At 39.3% G+C, this 20,564-nt stretch overlaps 1 protein-coding gene across 3 annotated transcripts in view; it reads left to right on the top strand.

Moving 5' to 3' along the window:
- The window catches only part of FANCI (Fanconi anemia, complementation group I), a 76,148-nt gene that overhangs the window by 54,229 nt on the left and 1,355 nt on the right, over positions 1-20,564 (top strand). Inside the window, exons 19-37 of one of the 3 annotated variants that reach the window (XM_012643744.1) lie at positions 657-725; positions 2,193-2,294; positions 3,393-3,566; positions 3,650-3,771; positions 4,344-4,508; positions 5,109-5,288; positions 7,303-7,469; positions 7,806-7,885; positions 8,755-8,871; positions 10,976-11,027; positions 11,892-12,019; positions 12,118-12,186; positions 12,368-12,461; positions 12,743-12,930; positions 14,014-14,067; positions 14,148-14,207; positions 17,873-17,944; positions 19,757-19,852; positions 20,147-20,254. In XM_012643744.1, the coding sequence (XP_012499198.1) occupies positions 657-725; positions 2,193-2,294; positions 3,393-3,566; positions 3,650-3,771; positions 4,344-4,508; positions 5,109-5,288; positions 7,303-7,469; positions 7,806-7,885; positions 8,755-8,871; positions 10,976-11,027; positions 11,892-12,019; positions 12,118-12,186; positions 12,368-12,461; positions 12,743-12,930; positions 14,014-14,067; positions 14,148-14,207; positions 17,873-17,944; positions 19,757-19,852; positions 20,147-20,254 (2,097 nt within the window). The remainder of the gene's footprint in view (positions 1-656; positions 726-2,192; positions 2,295-3,392; positions 3,567-3,649; positions 3,772-4,343; positions 4,509-5,108; positions 5,289-7,302; positions 7,470-7,805; positions 7,886-8,754; positions 8,872-10,975; positions 11,028-11,891; positions 12,020-12,117; positions 12,187-12,367; positions 12,462-12,742; positions 12,931-14,013; positions 14,068-14,147; positions 14,208-17,872; positions 17,945-19,756; positions 19,853-20,146; positions 20,255-20,564) is intronic. The other 2 variants (XM_012643745.1, XM_012643746.1) reach the window with 2 other exon arrangements.

The raw sequence follows: 20,564 nt of genomic DNA on the forward strand, positions 1-20,564 counted from the left end.
CTCACAGCAACCTCAAACTCCTGGACTCAAGCGATCCTCCTGCCTCAGCCTCCCGAGTAGGTGGGACTACAGGCATGCGCCACCATGCCCGACTAGTTTTTTCTGTATATTTTTAGTTGTCCAATTAATCTCTTTCTATTTTTAGTAGAGACGGGTCTCGCTCTTGCTCAGGCTGGTTTCCAACTCCTGAGCTCAAACAATCCACCCGCCTTGGCCTCCCAGAGAGCTAGGATTATAGGTGTGAGCCACCACGCCCGGCCCCAGAAGGCACTTTTGAATCACTGGAAACTAAGTGGGAAGAATGTTCTAAAAGGAAAGGCTGCTAATAAAGGATGAAATAAAAGAAAAGAGGCCTAGGACATCCCTGACTAAAGAGGCAAGGTACTCCAAAGCCAGAGTGACCCATTGCTTAAATATTGTGAGGATTACGGTCAGATTGTTGATTCAGTTCTCTGTGACTAGAGATCTCTTTTTAGCTTAGGCAAATAATCTAAACTTTCTAAATTGTTTCTCTCTCCATAGCTAATACAGTCTTCATCTTTATCAAAGAACCAAGAATAAGATAAAGAAAGATAGTGTTATTTTAAAGTTATAATCATCCAAATCACAGTATCTTTGTTAAAGAGCTTTTTTCTTTTCTATTTGATTCTTCTTAGGGGTTCTATGATGTTCTTCGAAGGAACTCTCAGCTGGCTAATTCAATCATGCAGACTCTGCTCTCACAGGTAAAATACATGTTTGTGGATATATGGATAATGGGGCATTGAGAAGCAATTAAAGTTTTCCAGACCTTTCAAAATATAAAAATAATTCTCAACTATTAATAGTACACTGGCACATTGTGAATATGCCTGTTCTGGGTGGTTTTATTTTGGCCACCACTTATGTACCTGCCATATTGCCCTCATCTAACAGTCATCCCTGTGAGTTAACAGTCATTCTAAGTCAGAAGGACATTTTGTAGAACCATTTGTATAAGGTTCTGATTAGCAGTTATGTTTTATTTCTGAAAGTAAAAAGAGATCTGGAGCAAATACAGCAAAATATTATCTTTTATATCTAGGTGGCATACATAGGTGTCTATTAGGTTACTTTCTGTACTTTTCAGTTTGAAAAATGTTTTTAAATTATAAAATATTTCAAAGGACCATCAAGAAGAGCAAAATTCAGATGGAGATTATCTGTCTTTTACTCTCAACATTTATTCATTTAAGCATTGATTTGAATCTTTTTTGGTTACAGCTTTATTGAGATATAATTCACATACCATATAATTTTTATTCTCTACCTAGAGGGTTTCTCTAGACCCTGGTCCATCATTTTGCTAGAAATGGAAGCTCATTCTCTGTCACTCTCTCAGTGCCATTGCTTCGTGATGATTCTGCTGAAGAAATTCCATTTGAAATTAAGGTCTCAGATGTGTGGGAATTTTTGGAAGGTCATATATTATCCATCAAAAGTTTGTCTTGAGCCATCCACTGGGCCTTGGGCCTGATCCTATATAAAATTTACATCCTATTAGCTATATTGTATCTTTCAAACTAATGATCAACCCATCTATATTCACATATTTAATAAGAATAGAAAATTATCTTTGAAGGCATAGAGCAGAGCTTCCTAACTCAGGTTAATATAAGCAGACCAGTAAAATTCTGCAGAATCCAAAAGTAAAAAGGAGAAAAATAATAGCTAACATTTTTCTTCAGTTCTTCTATATCCCAAGTAGTGTTTGAAGCACTTTACACGTATTGTCATGTTTAATCCTAATGTTTATATTAATAATATCCTCATTTTTCAGATGAGGAACCAAGGTAAGGATACCTTTGTAAAAATCAATAATAAGTGGTGGTCCTGGGATTTTGGACTCAGCCAGTGTTATTCTAGATCCTATATTCTTAACCAACAAGCTCTACTGAAATTGCTGATTGCCTGTACAATTTAGGAATAGGTGTGAGGGACTATGATAGAAGTAGAATAGGAAAAATGATCCTAATAAGCACAATGCCCAAAACAAGGGCAAAGGATGTAGGTGAGCCAAAGCAATAAGAATTTTGCTGCCTTATTCTTTGGACAGTTGGGAAATATATCTTAGAAGACATTAGACATTAAAGGTGGCTTAGTTTGACAAGTTTAAAAGGTGATAAGCATTTATGAGCCATGATGTTTTTTTTTTTTTCCCTTACTATACACAGTTAAAACAGTTCTATGAGCCAAAACCTGATCTGCTGCCGCCTCTGAAATTAGAAGCTTGTATTCTGACCCAAGGAGATCAGATCTCTCTACAAGAACCACTGGTGAGACTTTTATTCCTCATTTAACCATTATTTTTATTGTTAAGGATAGGGTTGATCTTCACAAAGAGATACTTTTTCCTGTGAAACTCTCTTCCTGGTTCTTCCAATAAATTTTTATTCTTAAATCTTTCCTGTTTATCATTTCTGAACTATTATCACCTTGGATCTATTGATAAGATATCTCCATGTTAGCACTTTACTAAATCAAGGCATCTACCACTCCCTCAAGGAGATCTTATTTCCCGTTTTTGGATCTTTGATTACATGCACTAAATAAATATATTTTAGAATGGAGGGAGGAGTAGTCTAATAGGGAAGCTAAGACTGAGGACCGCTTGAGCCCAGGAGGTCAAGACCAGCCCAGGCAATATAGCGAGATTTCATCTTCAAAAAAAAAGAAAAGAATGCAGGGAGGGATATTAGCCAGGAGCAGATGAACCCAGAGGATCTGCTTCATTCGTCTGGAGGAAGTATATGATTTAGGCTGAGCTAGAATTGGGAGTCTGTTAAACCTTCAGAGGAGCTAAGACAGGTTGATAATTCTTAGCTAGCCTCAGAAAGACAGGGAAGAGAGGATAAAAATTCAAACTCCCCACCACAAGTGACTTAACAACTCGTGGTAGGGAGGAGGAAGTCTTTCAGTTGTCATAGTTTGCCTTCATTTGTGTGCGTTCCATGCCATGAAATGTCCTCAGCCTAGATCTAAGATTCCATGCTGGTCTCCAGAAAATTCCCTCAATATAAACCCCTACCTTTAGAATAGCGTCTAGGACTTGAACTAGAGAGGATTTAACTTTACAACCTGGATCCAGAGGTGTTTGTATCAGACCAAAGATAGCACATGTGATGTTGCATTTTTAGGTGTCAGTCACTTTTGAGACCAATTCCTTTGGGAAAAGTTTAGAAAACAATACCTCTGTTAGTTAACTTTTTTCCAGTTTTGTTCATTCAGATGGACTGAATTTGTAATGCTTACAAGTAAGCAGTAAAGTAATAACTTACTTTATTTAGCCTTATGGAGAGAATTGTTTGCTGGTTATGACAAGCTTCATAGGTTATCTTTAACACTCAAGAATGTTTAATTATTTTCTTCTACAGGATTATCTGCTGTGTTGTATTCAGCATTGTTTGGCCTGGTATAAGAGTAGAGTGGTGCCCCTACAGCAAGGAGAGGAGGAAGAGGAAGAAGAGGCATTCTACCAAGACCTAGATGATATGTTGGAGTCTATTACTAATAGAATGATTAAGAGTGAGCTAGAAGACTTTGAACTGGTAATTGCTAAGTCCTTAACTGTATTGAATAATGGAGTTTTTCAGTATTAATAGCTTATTAATTTTTATCATGTATCTTTTAGGATAAATCAGCAGATTTTTCTCAGAGCACTGGTATTGGCATAAAAAATAATATCTGTGCTTTTCTTGTGATGGGAGTTTGTGAGGTTCTAATAGAATATAATTTCTCCATAAGTAATTTCAGGTAAGTTATTGCTGTGACTCCAGTTGTAATTTGGCAAACACTCCATTTCATATATATATATTCTTACAACGCCATATATATATATATATATATATATATATATATATATATATATATTTTAACTCTAGCAATATGCTAGGCAGTAAATAGACCACAGACTATGACACTGTCTCTTAAATGGACATCTAGATTAAGACCAAAGTATGTTCTTTCCACTAGAGAACACTAAAACATATGCTTATCAGGCTTAAGAATGTGTCCCTCTAAGCAGGCTTTGATTTATTCAGAATTCCCCAGACCCTGAACTCAAGAACTGATTTTAATATAGAAATTTGGTTGGTGGTTGTATTGGACTTTCATGCTCTGCGTTGACCCGTATAAATAAGGGAGGAAAAAAAATAACCCAGATAGATTGGTGGGACCTGGTGCTATATGAAGGTCCATTCGTTTATAATATCCTATCTAAAATATGACATTTTAAGAAGCATTGTGATTTCCTTATTACTGTATGTAAAAGTAAACCAAAATGTTCTAATGTTTGTCCTTGGTGGTCTCTTTTTCCTTTTATACAGTAAGAATAAGTTTGAGGAGGTTCTGAGCTTATTTATGTGTTACAAGAAACTCTCTGACATCCTTAATGAAAAAGCTGGTAAAGGCAAAACTAAAATGGCCAACAAAACAAATGATAGTTTTTTGTCCATGAAATTTGTGTCTGATCTTCTTACTGCTCTTTTCAGGTAAGGTTCTACTAGAGTGCTTAAAAGTACCTGCTCAAAGATATGCTTAAAGATAATGCCTGCCCAGGTTCACCTGTTTTACCTAGTTTGAATTCCTAGTTCTTACTGTATGACAGTAAGAAATAAGTCAGGAGGTTTTAATTTTCTTGAAACGAAAGCAGACAATTCTAGGTAGGCACTTTAAAGAGATACGTTGAATTATTAAAGGAAAAATGAGAAACAATGGACTAATGAATTGAAAAGATAGGGATGAATTCCAGCAGGTGTTGTAAGAAAATCTGTGTAAGTAGCTTGAACAAAATAACAAATAAACAGGAAAAAAAAAACTGAATTAAAAAAACAAAAGTACAACAAAAATATTAAAGAAAGACTAAGACTGACATTTAAATTTTATCAAAGTAAAGGATTGGGGAAGGGGGAGAAAACGAGGAAACACTAAGAATAATGATTGTAAAGGCACAGCCATGGCAGTGACTTTGACATGGACTACCTAGAGACTGCCTTCAGAGCTTGCTGGGTGTTGCTGTTCTGAACAGTTCCTAGAAGGCTTAATTCCAGAACCCAGTAGCAGTAGAGGAATCTTTTTTTTTCTCTCTCTAGGGACAGTACCCAAAGCCATGAAGAGAGCCTTTCTGTTCTCAGGTCCAGCAATGAGTTTATGCGCTACGCGGTGAATGTAGCCCTGCAGAAGGTGCAGCAGCTAAAGGAAACAGGGCATGTTAGTGGCCCTGATGGCCAAAACCCAAACAAGATCTTTCAGAACCTCTGTGACATCACTCGGTGAGCCACTCCCACTCTCAGAGCAAATTGGGGTTGGGGATGAAGAGTTTGAGGTTGGGCATGTTTTAAAAGTGAAAGTGCAGTCCAGTTAACTGAACTAATATTGGGTCTTTTTTCCAGTCCTGCTTTTTTTTTTTTTTTTTTTTTGAGATAGGAACTCTCTGTGTTGCCTAGGCTGGCCTTGAACTCCTGGGCTCATCAGGGCTTCTGATTCTGCTTTGATGTGGATGGTTAGTCAGATATAAAATCTTATTCTATTATCAGGAAAAAAGAAGGATATCACCTAATGATTAAATCATACATGAAGCAGACATGACAATTCTAAATGTGTATGTACTTGACAACAGAAATTCAAAATACTTGAAGCAAAACTGATAGAACTGAAGGAAAAATAGATAAATATAAATTAATTATATATAATCAATCCTCTCTCGGTAATCAATAGAACTAGTAGAAAACCATGAAGGAGGTAGAGACCTAAACAACATAGTCATCCAGCATGACTTAACTGATGTTTCTAGAACACTCAGCAACAGTTTTATCTTTAGGTGGGATTTTTCCCAGGAATGCAGGATTGGCACAAAATTTGTAAATCAACCAGTGTAATTCCCACTAGTATTCAACATGGTACTGGTGGTCCCGGCCAGTGCAGTAAGGCATGAAAGGAAACAAAGGGCATGCAGTTTGAGAAGGAAGAAATAACACTACCTTTATTCACGGATAATATAATTGTCTATGTAAAAAATTCCAACGAATAAAAAAAGCTACAAGGTTTATTGTTATAAGTTTAACAAGGTTGCAGGATGCAAGGTCAGCAAAAATTGTACTTTTATTTGCATACTAGCAGTGAACAATTGGAAATTGAAATTTAAAACACAGTACCATTTATAATAGCACCACAAAACACGAACTGCTTAGTGATAAATCTAACAAATGGGCAAAATTTGTATGATAAGAACAATAAAACGTTAATGAGAGAAGCCATAGAGACCCAAGTAAATGTAAAGATACATAGAGTCCATGGATGGAAGATTCAGTATTGTCAAGATGTGCATTATTCCTAAATTGATCTATAGATTCACTTCAACACAGTCCCAATGAAAATCCTATCAAGGTTTATCGTAAGAATTGACAGGATGATTCTGAAATTTCTGTGGAAAAATAAAAGACCTAGAATAACTAAAACAAGTTTGAAAGAAAAGAACAAAGGATACACTACTTCACTTCAGATGGCAAGTAAGCACACAAAAAGGTGGTCAGCATAATTAGTCATTAGATAAATGCAAATTAAAACTATAATAAGGTATCACTAAACACTTATTACGATGCCTAAAATTAAAAAGACTGATCATATCTGACCATGTCAGAGTGCTGTCATTAATATGATATGGAGAAATTTGAACTCTTATACAATGTAAAAGGCATAACCACTTTGCAACAGTTCTGCAGTTTCTTAATATTTAAGCCACCCACCTACCATATGATCTACCCATTGACACTCTTAGGTGTCATTTCTTTCTCAAAAGAAATGAAAGCATCTGTTCATATAAAGTCCTGTACACAAATGTTTATAGCAGCTTTATTTGTAATAGCAAAATCTGGAAACAACCCAAATGCCCATCAGCTGGTGAATGGACAGACTGGTATATCCATACAGTGGAATACTGCTCAGCAGTAAAATGGAACAAATGACTGATACATGCAACAAAGCCAGACTCAAAATGCTACACACTAAATGATACCATTTTTACATGATATTTTGTGAAAAGTTAAAGCCACAGAGACAGAAATCAGATCAGTAGTTGCTTGGAAATGGGAAGAGAAAATTGACAACCAATGAGCATGAGGGAACTTTTGGGGTGATGGAAATACCTTGACTGTAGGAAGATTACACAACTGTGTAAGTTTTTAAAATTTTGTAGAACTGTTCACCTATAGGATCTGAAGTTTACTTTTTTTGATTGTATCTCAGTGAACCTATCTTTAAAAATGAAATCACTTTTCCTCACTTCAGGGTCTTGCTATGGAGATATACTTCAATTCCTACTTCAGTAGAAGAGTCGGGAAAGAAAGAGAAAGGAAAGAGCATCTCACTGCTGTGCTTGGAGGGTTTACAGAAGATATTCAGTGCTGTGCAACAGTTCTATCAGCCCAAGATTCAGCAGTTTCTCAGGGCTCTGGGTAGGCATTTCAATATCAATAAATTGGCTTGGTCTGGGTTTCTCCTCCTTAACTAAACACCTTGATTCTATTTGTTAACCTACCACAAGATACCTGAGAGCAGTCCTAATGTTGCTAAGGAGTGACATCTAGTGGATTCAGGATTGGCACTTACCAGATTACATTTAACCACAAATAGTGACGGGAAAATGGAATATATTATTAAGAAATTGCAAATATTTAAGAGACACATTTAAATCTGTCTTCAGATTTTTAGCTTCCTAAAACTTTAGCTATTAAAAGGCCAAAAAAGCATGAATCTGTATCAAAGAGATAAGAGTTCTTTTCCATTCCTAGATGTCACAGATAATGAAGACAGAGAAGATGCAGATGTCAGTGTCACTCAAAGAGCAGCATTCCAGATCCGGCAGTTTCAGGTGAGAAGCCTTGGGAAGCTGCTCTACTGGCCTAGGGACCTTGCAAAGGAACTGGTAGCAGGGGCGGCTGGTAAGGATGGTCAGACAATGAGCAAGTAGGACAGGGATTTTTTCTGGGTCATCCAAGCAACAGAACATAGTTCTCAGAATGGAAGGTAATGCATTTAAAACGATCCTAGTGAGGGTGTATGCTTATCCACCTCAACCTACAGAACTCATTACCTCCAAGAATCGCTGAGTTAATACAAAGAGGTAGCCAAGAGCCCTTAAAAGTACAGAGTCTATGTTTTTGTTTTTGAGTCTGTGGTATAATTTGGCTTGGTTTGTCAGATTGCTTAAAGACTGGACGGTGTGAAGCCTGTTAGTTTCTAACCAACAATTGTCAAGATACCAGGATGTTCTATCACAGAGGATTTCTTTATTTAACAAATAATTTTAAAGTTTCTACTATGTTCCAGGAATTGTACTAGGTGCTGAGGTTTCAGCAGGGAACAAAAGAGACAAAAAATTCTTATCCTTACAGAGCTTATATTAATAGTAGGGAGAGTGACAAATAATAAAATATATAGTATTTCAGGTAATAGGGAAGGTGGGTAGAGAATGCTGGGTTTGGTGCCTCTTCTAAGCCTGAGGTCAATGGATGGGCTCCAGGGAGTTGTGAGCCGCCAGAAATTGGGTGCACAGTTCACTTTTAATGTACATTTGGGCAGGAGTTAGAGGAGAAAAAGTCAGTTTTCAAGATAATTCTCTTGGAATTTTGGTAGCTTTGAATTGTTTTTATCCAGGTCTTAGGAATCTCTGACTAGCTGTCTCTTCTCCCTAACATGAGTATGTCTGCTAATGTTTCTGTGTATATTTTCCTTTCTCAGAGGTCCTTGTTGAATTTACTTAGCAGCCAAGAGGAAGATTTTAATAGCAAAGAAGCTGCCTTACTAGTCACTGTTCTTACCAGCTTGTCCAAGCTACTGGAGCCCTCCTCTCCTCAGGTACTAGTACTACTACTCATTCAGTCCCATTTAGCATCCCTCCGAAGGCAAGGATTATTGTGTTGTAAAAGTATATCTAAATGTCCTCTTGAATTCTAGCTTATTTTAAATTATGCACCTGAGTTAATATAAGACCTATAAGATACATCCTTTCCTACATAGTGTTTCTACTATGACATACTCATATGCAGCCATACAGGGCAAGAACATACTACTTTTGTTTGTTTGGCCACTATCAAGGCTAAGCTGTAAACACCACAGAAAAAATCTTATGTTTATCTTTGGTGCCTTCAACCTTCTTAACCTCTGTTCTTTCTCACTGTTGTTGTTTCCTCTTCTTTTCTAAGATGAAAGTTTGTTAATTATGAAGAAGGTAGCTGACATTCAGCAGTCGGCTTTCTCAATACAGTTACCTGGTACTGAGTTTTGGGGAAACTCCACAAAAGATGATTAAGTCAGAATGTGTGACTGTAGTCCCAAAGCAAAAACAGCTCTGCAGAGATAGGTTGTATGTATATACATGTACTTGTACACACTTAGATGTAGAATTGTGCACCCACATGATCATTCATACACACAGAAGAATAAGAGGCCACATTTTCCTTCTGAATGCTAAATGAATCTGTTCCATTCAGGAGTAATTTTCCTGTAGGATGATAAAGAGCATCCCCAGGAGCCTGGGGCTGTGTGCTTCTACTACAGCTACTTCCTGGGCTTGAGGAAGACAAGTGGAAGCCCTGGGGTACGTGGCTTCTTATGTGAGCCCTTGCCTCAGGGAAGACTGTGGCCTCGGAGTATTATGATGTTTGAGCTCTGGAAAGCAGACCTAATTTTCCTCTTGTGCTAGTTCAAGTTAGCCCAAAGAAAGTCCTTTTTTCTGCTCACCGCATCCTTGTTCCAAACAACTTACCCCCACTTTACTCTCAGCTCCATTCTTTCATACTGCTATTTTTGCTGCAAAGAGGAAAGGACTGGGAAAGGAACAGAGAGAGAATTGGGGTAGGGGGAAATGTGGGGGAAAATAAATAGATTTGGAAAGGCTAATATAATTTTTATCACCCACCCATTTTCCCCTTCAGGCAGTCTCTAAAATTTTTTAAGTTTAATTTTCAGTGCATAATAAAGTCCTATGATTTGAAAACCAGAGATTGTCAAGAGATTTATAGTAATGGTCTCCCCCGTCCATGTCCTCCTCTCTCCAAATAAATAAATATCTTTAGTTTCTCATGTGTCCTTCAAGAGTTTATTCCTGTGCAAGCAAATATGAATGTAGATTTTTATTCCTAACCCTGACCCTCTTCACACAAAACCTTGTTATGTATCCCACTTACTTCATTTAACCCTATTCTGAAATGAAAATCTTTTAATATCAGTTAATAGAGAGCTTTCTTAATTTACCTTTTCCCCCAAACAGATCAAAGCTGGATTATTAGTCATTTGCACTTAAGAATCACTGTGTTTCAGTGTCTCTGTAGCTGAAAGCCTGTTCCAAAGAACTGCTGAAGCAGAAATTTGAGTGTGTGCCTGATGGTGCAGACCCTGCTATCTCAAGACCTTAAGTCTCCTTCACCTTGCTAAGAAAATCTATCTGGTTTTTTTGCCCCATATTTTTCGTTTTTCCACCTGCTCTTGTAACCTCCTTTGGCCTCTGGGCTCCTAAAAGCTAAATGTACTGTCCTTATAGCCAGGATCTTCCTTTCCCACACCTCTCCAATAGCCTAAAATCCTTCAAGATGTCTTAAGTGTGGAAAGTGTGGGGGCACGGGAAGGAAAAGAGGAAGCTTTAGCCCTAGACTACTGTGGTAGGGACAAAGGATGCTCAGGTGTGAGGACTCAAGACCCAGACCTCAAAACCTTTGGCCCTAACGAGGGCATAGACATCGAGAATTAAATCATATGCTATATTATGAGAATATTATCCAATATTCTCATAATTTGGGGCTTATTATTATGCTCTTCATAGTGTATTACCATTTGAGATCTAAGGGCATGTTTTGGCAGGTGATTTGCTTAGACATGGAAAGGTCTAGGACTCATCTGTTCTGACTACACCTAGATCTATCTCTGGTATGTTTCTTTAATATCTGAATGATTTCTAATTTAGTTTGTGCAGATGTTATCCTGGACATCTAAGATTTGCAAGGAAAACAGCCGGGGTAAGTTTCCTGCCATCTTTCCTAAAGGCTTTATATAAAATCATCATTACCAAATAGCATTTAGAAAAGAAAAGGTATTCCCCCTTACACATTCATCAGAGTGGTCAGAATGAAAAAGATATGTAATACCAATCCCAAGCGTTGGCAAGAACATAGAGCAGTTGGACCTCTCATTCACTGCTGATGGAGGTATAAATTGGTATAACCACTTTGGAAAACTGTTCATCAGTGTCTAACTATTAAAGTTAAATATATGCATTTTGTTTTGACCCAGCAATTTCACTCCCACCAGAAATATGTAGAAGAATTCTCATAGCAGCACTATTTTAATAAGTGTTCATCAGCAATAGAATGGATAGAGGAATTGTAATGTAATCACACAGTGGAATGCTACACAGCAAATGAGAATAAACAAACTATACCCACACACAACATGGAGAGGATCTCACAAACATCATGTGGAACAAAAGAAGCCAGACACAAGAAAGTACTCACTGTATGATTCCATTTAGATAAAGTTCGAAATCAGGGAAAACTAATCTGTAATGTTAGAAGTTAAGACAGCAATTTCCTTCATGGGGCAAGTAAGGTAGGAGGGGGTCTCTGGGTGCTGGTAATGTACTTGATCTGGATACTGGTTACACAGTGACGACTAGTGATGGGAAACATCTGCCTTCTTTGGGCACATTGATAAAGGGGTGCCATTGAGGGAGAGCTGCTCCGTTGAAGTAAGTGCAACACTGGGATATTGTGCCTGGGACGTGATGAGCTACGTGTTCTGGTTAGCCACTCCAGATACATGTATCTGAAGGACCTGACTGGGTTATCACTTACCTTTTAATTTGCTTTCCTTCCTACTCCTAGAGGATGCCTTGTTTTGCAAGAGCTTAATGAACTTGCTCTTCAGCCTGCATGTTCTGTATAAGAGTCCTGTCACCCTGCTGCGTGACTTGTCCCAGGATATCCATGGGCATCTAGGAGACATAGACCGGGTACTGTAGCAAGCCTTCAATATAATACCCTGTGTGGGGATACAGGTCAAAGGAACAACCTCACTGTCATTAGGTCTCACCTCTCTTTCCCTCCCTAGGATGTAGAAGTAGAGAAAACAAATCACTTTGCAATGGTGAATTTGAGAACAGCTGCTCCTACTGTTTGTGTAAGTATTGATCCTGAGCCATGGGAAACAGGTTTATTATTCCTTCCATTCTACTCCATATATAGAGTAAATTGTAGTAGCTTGTGTCCTGAGGCCTGTAACCCTACTGCAGTGGCCATGGTTATTATATTACCCCAGTAGCTGTGCGCAGTGAACCACACCAGGCATTCTTTTCTTTCAGTTACTTGTTCTGAGTCAGGCTGAGAAGGTCCTAGAAGAAGTGGATTGGCTAATCACCAAGCTTAAGGGACAAGTGAGCCAAGAAACTCTATCAGGTAAGATGAGTTCAAGTGGGGTTCCAGGAACTGTGACATGAGCAATGTCAACCAAAATCCAAATTGGACTACTGGATAAAAGTGGAGCCCCTGAGCTAAATTCCTTGTTTGTTTTTGAGCTAGATTTCTGATGTGATGAAAGAAGTAGAAGGTAATATGGCTTATGACAGCATGATTATTGATTCACTGCATAATGAACACTTGATTTCTAAATCTCCTTTACTCTTAACTAGAAAATAAGACTGATCCTATTTGATTGTGCCAATTTCATTTCCCTTCAGAAGAGGCCTCTTCTCAGGCAACTGCATCAAATCATCCTGCCGAGAAAGCCATCATCATGCAACTGGGAACTTTGCTTACATTTTTCCATGAGCTGGTACAGACAGCTCTGCCATCAGGCAGCTGTGTGGACACTTTGTTAAAGGACCTGTGCAAAATGTACACCATCCTTACAGCACTTGTCAGATACGTGAGTATCTGAAACACAATCAGGTTTACCCCCACCATTCGTTCCTAGCTAGCTAGGAGATTAGGCCGGGGCAGCAGCCCACTGTTGCAGAATGCCCTGTACAGAGTTCTTATCTGTCTTTGCAAGTCATGGTTTCACTTTAGTTTGGTCAGTAGCAGGCAAGCATCTCCACAGACCAGGGGAAAAGTTGGTGGCATAGTTCTAATCTCCTTTCGGAGGTCCTGATTTCCTTGGCATGTATGCGGTACCTAATTGAGAATAAATGCCTCTTTCAAATGCTTTCTAAGGTTTAATCTAAACTATAGCTATAGAATTAACTCTGAGTCCATATTGCACAAAAAAATTACACCATTTCTAACCAGTCTGGACACTGAAAAGGTGTTTATTCCCTCATTCCTTTAACAGGTAGGTATTATAATGCCTTATAGGTCAGGTGCTAGGGTGGGAAGAAAAATTATTATTTTTTTAAATGCAAGGCATATTCTGCCCTTATTGAGTTTAAGTTAATGTTTCTTAGTATCTGTCAATAAGAAACTCTTTTCTTGTACTTGAAATATTTTGGTACTTAACAGATTCAGAGGGTAAGAGGAACTAGGTAGCTATTAATAGTTCTGATTCTAGCAGTGATTCATATTAAATATGTAGGCATAGGTAACCCAAGAAAGATGTAGACCACCACAGTGCACCCAAACAGCAGTGTGGCTCTGTCTGGGAGTGTATAGTTCTGGCTATGATTGTGGCTACGAAGCTGCTGTAGTGCAAATACCAAGGTCCTCTTTTCTTTATTGGCATTTTAAAAGGAAAAACAGCAGTCATTGGTTTCTTAAATGCAAGAACTATCGGCCTGAAGGATTTTTAAGGCAATGAGCTGAGCAAGTCAGAAACACCCTTCATTGCCTGTTGTCTGGGAAACTTAAGAACTTTGGAGGAGGTTAAAAAGGAAGCTTTGTGTCTTGGCCTCTCTATGAATTTCTCTTTTCCCTCTCCAGTCAGAGTGATGAGTCATACTCCATAAGTTCACTGCAAGGGTCCCCTGTAGTTTCTTAGGATGGTCTGCTAAATCTAGGAATCTTTTGTCATTAGTATCTCCAGGTGTGTCGGAGCTCTGGAGGAATTCCAAAAAATATGGAAAAGCTGGTGAGTTGAGAATGCCTTTCCTGGGAATGGGGGAAGCGTTTTGCTGCTAGTTACATTGGTTTCCTTCTCCTTTGCTGCAGGTGAAGCTGTCTGGTTCTCATCTCACCCCCTTGTGTTATTCTTTCATTTCTTATGTACAGGTAAGTGATTCAGAGGCACGACCAAAATAGATCTTCAAAAAGGGTTTCTTACATGCCCAGGGCATTGCTTGGCCATCTAAGCTGAGAGTATGTAAAGTTGCTTCCCCACTTACTTCCAGTCAGAGGTGCCCATCAGAGATCAAGCCAAGGCTTGAGGGCTTTGCAGCAAGATCTTCATTCATACAAAGAAAACCATTTTATTTAATTTGGAGAAAGCATTTGATATGCTTGTGTTTGGAGCAGGGAAGGAACTAGCATGCTTGGCCTCAATAACTTGGTTTATTTCTGAGTGACTGAAAGTCCATGCCATTCAGCATCCTTTGAGAAAGTGAGTCAAGCAGCAGCAAGCACATGAAGAAGGGCTGAGATCAGATGGCAAAGGATTGTATGTGAGAGCACTTTCAAGGAGGTGGAGAGAATATGGACTTTTTAAGTGTCCTCTGGTGCTAAATACCACCAGATCCTTGTAGTGCTTAAATCTCCATTACTGTTAGCTTAAACCAGGGTTTTTAAACCTCACCACTATTGACAGACTGGGCCAGAGATATCCTTGTTGTGGGACCTATTCTGTGCATTTTAGGATGTTTAGCAGCATCCCTGGCCTCTACCAGATGCCAGTAGCAGTCCCCCTAGTTGTGACAACCAAAAATGTCTCCAGAAATTTTCAAATGTGCTTAAGGGCAAAATCACCCCCAATTAAGAACCACTGGCTTAAACACATGAAGCGATGAAAGACCTACTGTCTCCTAAGGCCCTTTTGTCACTGCAATAAATGTACTGTAGGGGTGTTATTGATCTTTCAGCCAAGATTCTAGAAACTATTGTGTAAGCAGTGGATTGTGACTGCTTTGATAGTGATGCTTCACTTGTTTTCTGCCTCTGCATCCTTCTACAAGCACAACGTCCTTCTGCTGGTAACTTGCCTCATTATGTGTATTAAGGGTGCCTCCCCTCCCCTCGAGAATCAGTGACAAGGTGGCCCATCATCTAGGTTTAGCTTGTGGGGTTCTAAGTGGGTTGACAATTGAAGCTCTCTGTCACCTTGCCTTTGTACCAGTTTTGTGATCTGGGTCAGAAATGCATCCATTTTCTGTGTCCAGCCAGCCACAGTCTGCAGCTTACTCTCATCAAGCTATTACTTATGGTCCTCTCCCTTTATCTCACCCAAATGCTTGTAAGCATGCATTTTCAAACGTCATGCTCATAAATTTTCATGTGGGTGCCATTCTGTCAAACAAATCTGTTGTCTATATATAGGATATATCCCTCTATTCCCAAATTTGGGTTTTGAGTTTCCTATCTCCAAGTCTTGATGATGCCTATAAGGCCACATTTCATGAAATACATAGACGGAGACCGTCCTCAAAAAAAAGCGGGAGGGAATTCAGTGAGAAATACTCATACTTCTTTTCTTAGAGATTCATGGTGTCCATTAGTATATTAAAGGTGCTGAGAGTTCTGAGAGTATGTTCAACAGTAGTTTCCAAACCTATTCAGGAACATTTGTTCTTTTAATAACAAACATTACTGTTTGGGAAAATAGTGTTCCATAGAGTATAGTTTGGGAAACAGTGCTATTAGACCAATGGTCCCCAACCTTTTTGACACCAGGGACCAGTTTCATGGAAGACAGTTTTTCCATGGACAGAACAGGGGGCAGTGGAGCTCTGCAGCCTGGTCCCGAACAGGTCACGGTACCAGTCCACGCTTGTTATGATCCACAAGTCACTTTGTTCATTGTATTAGAACATCTAACGTTGAGAGACCCTTACCTTGTGCCTGGTGTGCTCTTTTTATGCATTACCTCATTTATCCTCACTACACTTTGTGGTCAGTAGTTATCCTCATATAAGTTATGAGAAAAGGTTAGAGGTTAATTGAAACGTCCAAGAACAGACAGCTAGCAGAGCTGAGACTTGAACCTACCTAGTTTGACTCTACAGTAGGGGTCAGCAAACTTTTTTTGTAAAGGGCCAGATAATAAATCTTTTAGGCTTTGAGGCCATACAGTCTCCGTCACATTTACTCAGCTCTGCTGTTGTAATTAAAGCAGCCATAGGCAATATGCAAATAAATGAGCATGGCGGTGTTCCAGTGAAACTGTATTCTCAAAAACAGGCAGTGGTCCAGATGTATACCATGGGTTGTAGTTTGCCAACCCCTGCTATCTGAAATCATACTTGATATTTGTTGACACGTAAAATGTTGGATGGTTTTGGCTTTTTGTGTTTCTGATCCCGTTCTCAAACATTTCCTTCTGTGAATCACCAGGCACCTTTTAAACTGCGATTCTTTTTCCCACATTACACGACAACCAGTTTCATTTATTCCCTGGTCATTTTCCCCCTTCCCCATCCATATGACTTCAAACCTTACTGACAAGTCAGCTGATCTTTAGGCAAACATTTTTCTGTCTTTGTGAGATTTAACGAGCGCCCCTGGGCAAGAACCCATGGTTCCATTACCTCCAGCTCTTACCTAGAAATGGGGATTGTGTTTGCTACATCTTTCAGAGCTATATTCTTACAGCTCCTTCTTTTTTCCCTACCACCTTAAATGTCAGTGGCAAGAAAGCAGCAAAAACCATTACTCCAGAACCCTTAGCATCCTGCTCAGAACCGTACACCTTTAAAAGATGCTTCTCTTCTGGCTCTGATCTTAGTCCTACCTGAATCAGTCGGAATGGGCAGTGGACAGGGTCCCATCTTAGATACAACCTCTGGGAAGCTGACTCCCTTCCCATTCGCTCATATGAGGTATACCTGTGGCTGCTTCCCTGCCCCTCCCTTAATAGGGCTTCACCATCTACCGCCCTCTACCCTGCCTTCCAGGGCCCAAAACAGATTTCCTCATACCAGAACTTGGCATGTGAAACAAACCTCCCGTTTCTCCCATGTTTCCAATGGTATAGCTTCTCTGCATTTTGAGGTCCCTTTTTTATTTTCTTATCCCCATGGAGCATGTATGTTCCTTTCCTAGAAGGTATAGAACCCTCTTTGAGGTAAAACCTTCCTGTGTCTTTTATGTACCTCACACTTGGGTGGTTTTTTTCCCTAGACTCTCTTGACTCAGGTATTGATTCTCTTTGGCCTTACCAGAATCCTGTACTTCTTGGTTCTTTTTTATTTGTTAGTTGTTCTTCTCTCTCCAGGAGCTCTTTATTACCCAATAATCTACAACACAAGGAAGTGTTCCTATGACCCTTTAAAACTCTTTCTCAAGCATGTTAACTGTATTGCACGTAAGACATATCTGGTAAATGCCTGTTAAGTGGGTAGACTGAAGGCCCCTGCAGCAACTTCCTCAGCTTTCCTTCCTTTATAGAACCCTTTTAGGCAGCTGGCTGAAACAGAAATAGAAATGCATATTCCTGCCACCACCGTGACAGTCCCCATCCCACCAGCCACTTGGCTGGCCCAGTACAATAATGGTTAGCCCTGCCCTCAACCTCCATGTGCTAGCTCCTAGAGCAACTAAAAAATAAAGAAAAATATCTGCAGATTATAAAGCATCACAAAATTTTTCCCATCTTCCAGCCTCTGTTGCACAGATAATTCAGACTCAGTCCCCATACCCTATTGTAATGACCTAGGAAAATCACCACTAGCCTGCTAGCTCTACAGAGAAACCTTCAGGAATGAGAGAATGTGTTTCTATTCCTTTAGAATAAGAAGAGTCAGGGCCTGAAATACACAGGAGAGAAGAAAAAGGAGAAAACTGCTGTTGCTACAGCCATGGTAAGCTGCTGACACTGATCATTAAAATACAGTTGCTGGTGAACCTTGAAAACATTATGTTAAGTGAAAGAGGCCATTCAGAAAAAGACTACATGTTGTATGATTCCATTTGTGTAAAATGTCCAGAATAGGCAAATCTAAAAAGGCAAAGTAGGTTAGTGGTTGCTTAGAGCTAGGTGTGTTAGACAGATGGGGAGACTGGGATGACAGCTAAAAAGGGAATGGAATTTCTTTTGGCATGATGAAAATGTTGTAAAATTGATTGTGGTCATGTGCAATTCTGAATATACGAAAAAAAAACCTCACTCAATTATACACTGTGAGTGAGTTGTATAATATATGAATTATATCTCAATAAAGCTGTTACCACAAAGTGTGTGGACATATCATGTATGTCTACTTCTTAACTTACAGATTTTATGATCAGATGGATCATCTTATTTTTCCTCTGAACCAAAACATATTTTATTCAGGAAACACCAGAAAATCTTGAGCTGAAATAGAAGTAGTGAAATAGCTTAAGGTCCCCATTGGAAAGAAACATCTTAGGAAAAGCTGGTGAATGCAAAAGGTGCTCCCTAAAGGACCTGTAAGAGTTAGTGAGGGTACAGGAAAGTGAGTACTTACTATATTGCTGGTAAAGGCAAAAATTAGTGAAACCTCTCAAGGGGACAGTTTGGCAATACTGAATTCTGGGAGATACACACACCCACACACACACACACACACACACACACTCTCTGCTTTAACAATTTCTCTTTTAGGATATAAAGGCCTGTGTATAGGATGGGCCTAGCAACATTCACTGTTTGTTTAGAGATAGTCTTACTCTGTCACCTAATTCAAGCTCACTGCTCCTGGGCTCAAGGGATCCTCCTGCCTCAGTCTCTTGAGTAGCCAAGCTTACAGGCATATGCCACCATACCCAGCTAATTTTTTTTTTTAAAGACCCCCCCCCTTTTTTTTAAGGATCTTGCTACATTGCCCAGGCTGGCCTCAAACTCCTGGCCTCAGGTGATCTCCTGCCTTGGCCTCCTAAAGTGCTAGATTACAGGCATGAGCCACCACACCTGGCCATGTTTATAGAAGTGAAATACTGGAAACTAAGATATCCATTAAGAGAGGATTGCCTAAATAGATTGTAGTATGTTTATACTGAAGGATACTGTGCAGACATGAAAAAAATACAAATCTAAATATTCAGCTATATATAGTTATCTCCAAGGTACTGTAAACAAAAAGAACTATGTAAACAATGTCCTCATTTGTGCATTTAAAATATGTACAAGCACGTGTATATACATAAAAAATTTGGAAGGATCTACAAGTTACAATTCAAATTGGGGGGAGTGGTAAGGGGGAGATATAGAATCCCAGCAGTGAAAATTCATGTGCAGACTAGAAAAAGGAAATAGAGCTAGTGCCAGAGTAGACTCTTTGTTTTAAAAATATCAAGTCAGAGAAACAGCTAAATTTCTGTAAAAATATTCCTGCCCTCCTCAGCCAGTCTCCAGATAACAACAAATACTTAGGAGTTACAAATGGGAACAATGAGTGCAATAAACTCTATTGGCATTTGAGTCCCTTGAGATTGAACTGCCAAAAAATCTCAGATTACTGGTATATAAGTAAAATTGCATTTGATTGAGAGACTAGTTTTCCCACAAAGCCACACACAGTTCTTCTAATGACAGCTTCAGAGGAAAACTTTAAAAACCACTGAACTTACTACCGGATAAAGATAGGAAAGAAAGAAAACAAAACAATCCACTGAACCTGAAATTTAAGCCATCTTTTCTTCTTTGCCCTTAGGCCAGAGTTCTTCGAGAAACCAAGCCCATCCCTAACCTCATCTTTGCCATTGAACAGTATGAAAAATTTCTCATCCACCTTTCTAAGAGGTCCAAGGTAAGCATACTCTATTATGTTACCATTTCCACTTACCCTACCTCGTAAGGGGATCTGGCAGACTGAAGCAGCACAACTGCAATGGTGAAAAAAATGAAACTATGATCCATTTCTGTTCTTTGCTATTTCTGATCTGATGGCCTGAATCCAAACACGTAAGGAAAACAGGTCAAGTTGGGTGTATGCTTAAAGTAGGAACTCATTTTTAGTGTCAGAGGTACACTAAAAATGGTTTATGCCATCCTGGCAGGATCTGAGTAGGAAAACACTCCCGTGCTTATAATCCTGTCCCAGGTGAACCTGATGCAGCACATAAAGCTCAGCACCTCGCGAGACTTCAAGATCAAAGGCAACATCCTGGACATGGTTCTTCGAGAGGAGGGGGAGGATGAAAATGAAGAGGTCAGTGCCTGCTGCTGTCTGGGCACAGCCACAGATTAGTGAAGGGCAACATCTAGCAGACTGGGAAAGGCGGAAAAGGGGGTCAGGCGAAGATGAAAGCTAAGGACCCTCAAGAGGAGGACTGTAACACTTTGGCCCACACAAAATCCTATGAAGTTGCCCAAACTTGTACAGATTTTTGTTAGACGCTTCCAGGAAGAGGGTGGTAATGAAAGAATGTTTTTGCTGTGGGTCCTTCCCTGTTACGTTTTAAACCATTGGACGATGACCAGCTATAGCAGTCAGGCTCAGAAACCGGTTTACTTTTTGT

Source organism: Propithecus coquereli, unplaced genomic scaffold (genome assembly GCF_000956105.1).
Source record: "Propithecus coquereli isolate 6110/MARCELLA unplaced genomic scaffold, Pcoq_1.0 Scaffold20, whole genome shotgun sequence".
Classification (NCBI taxonomy): domain Eukaryota; kingdom Metazoa; phylum Chordata; class Mammalia; order Primates; family Indriidae; genus Propithecus; species Propithecus coquereli.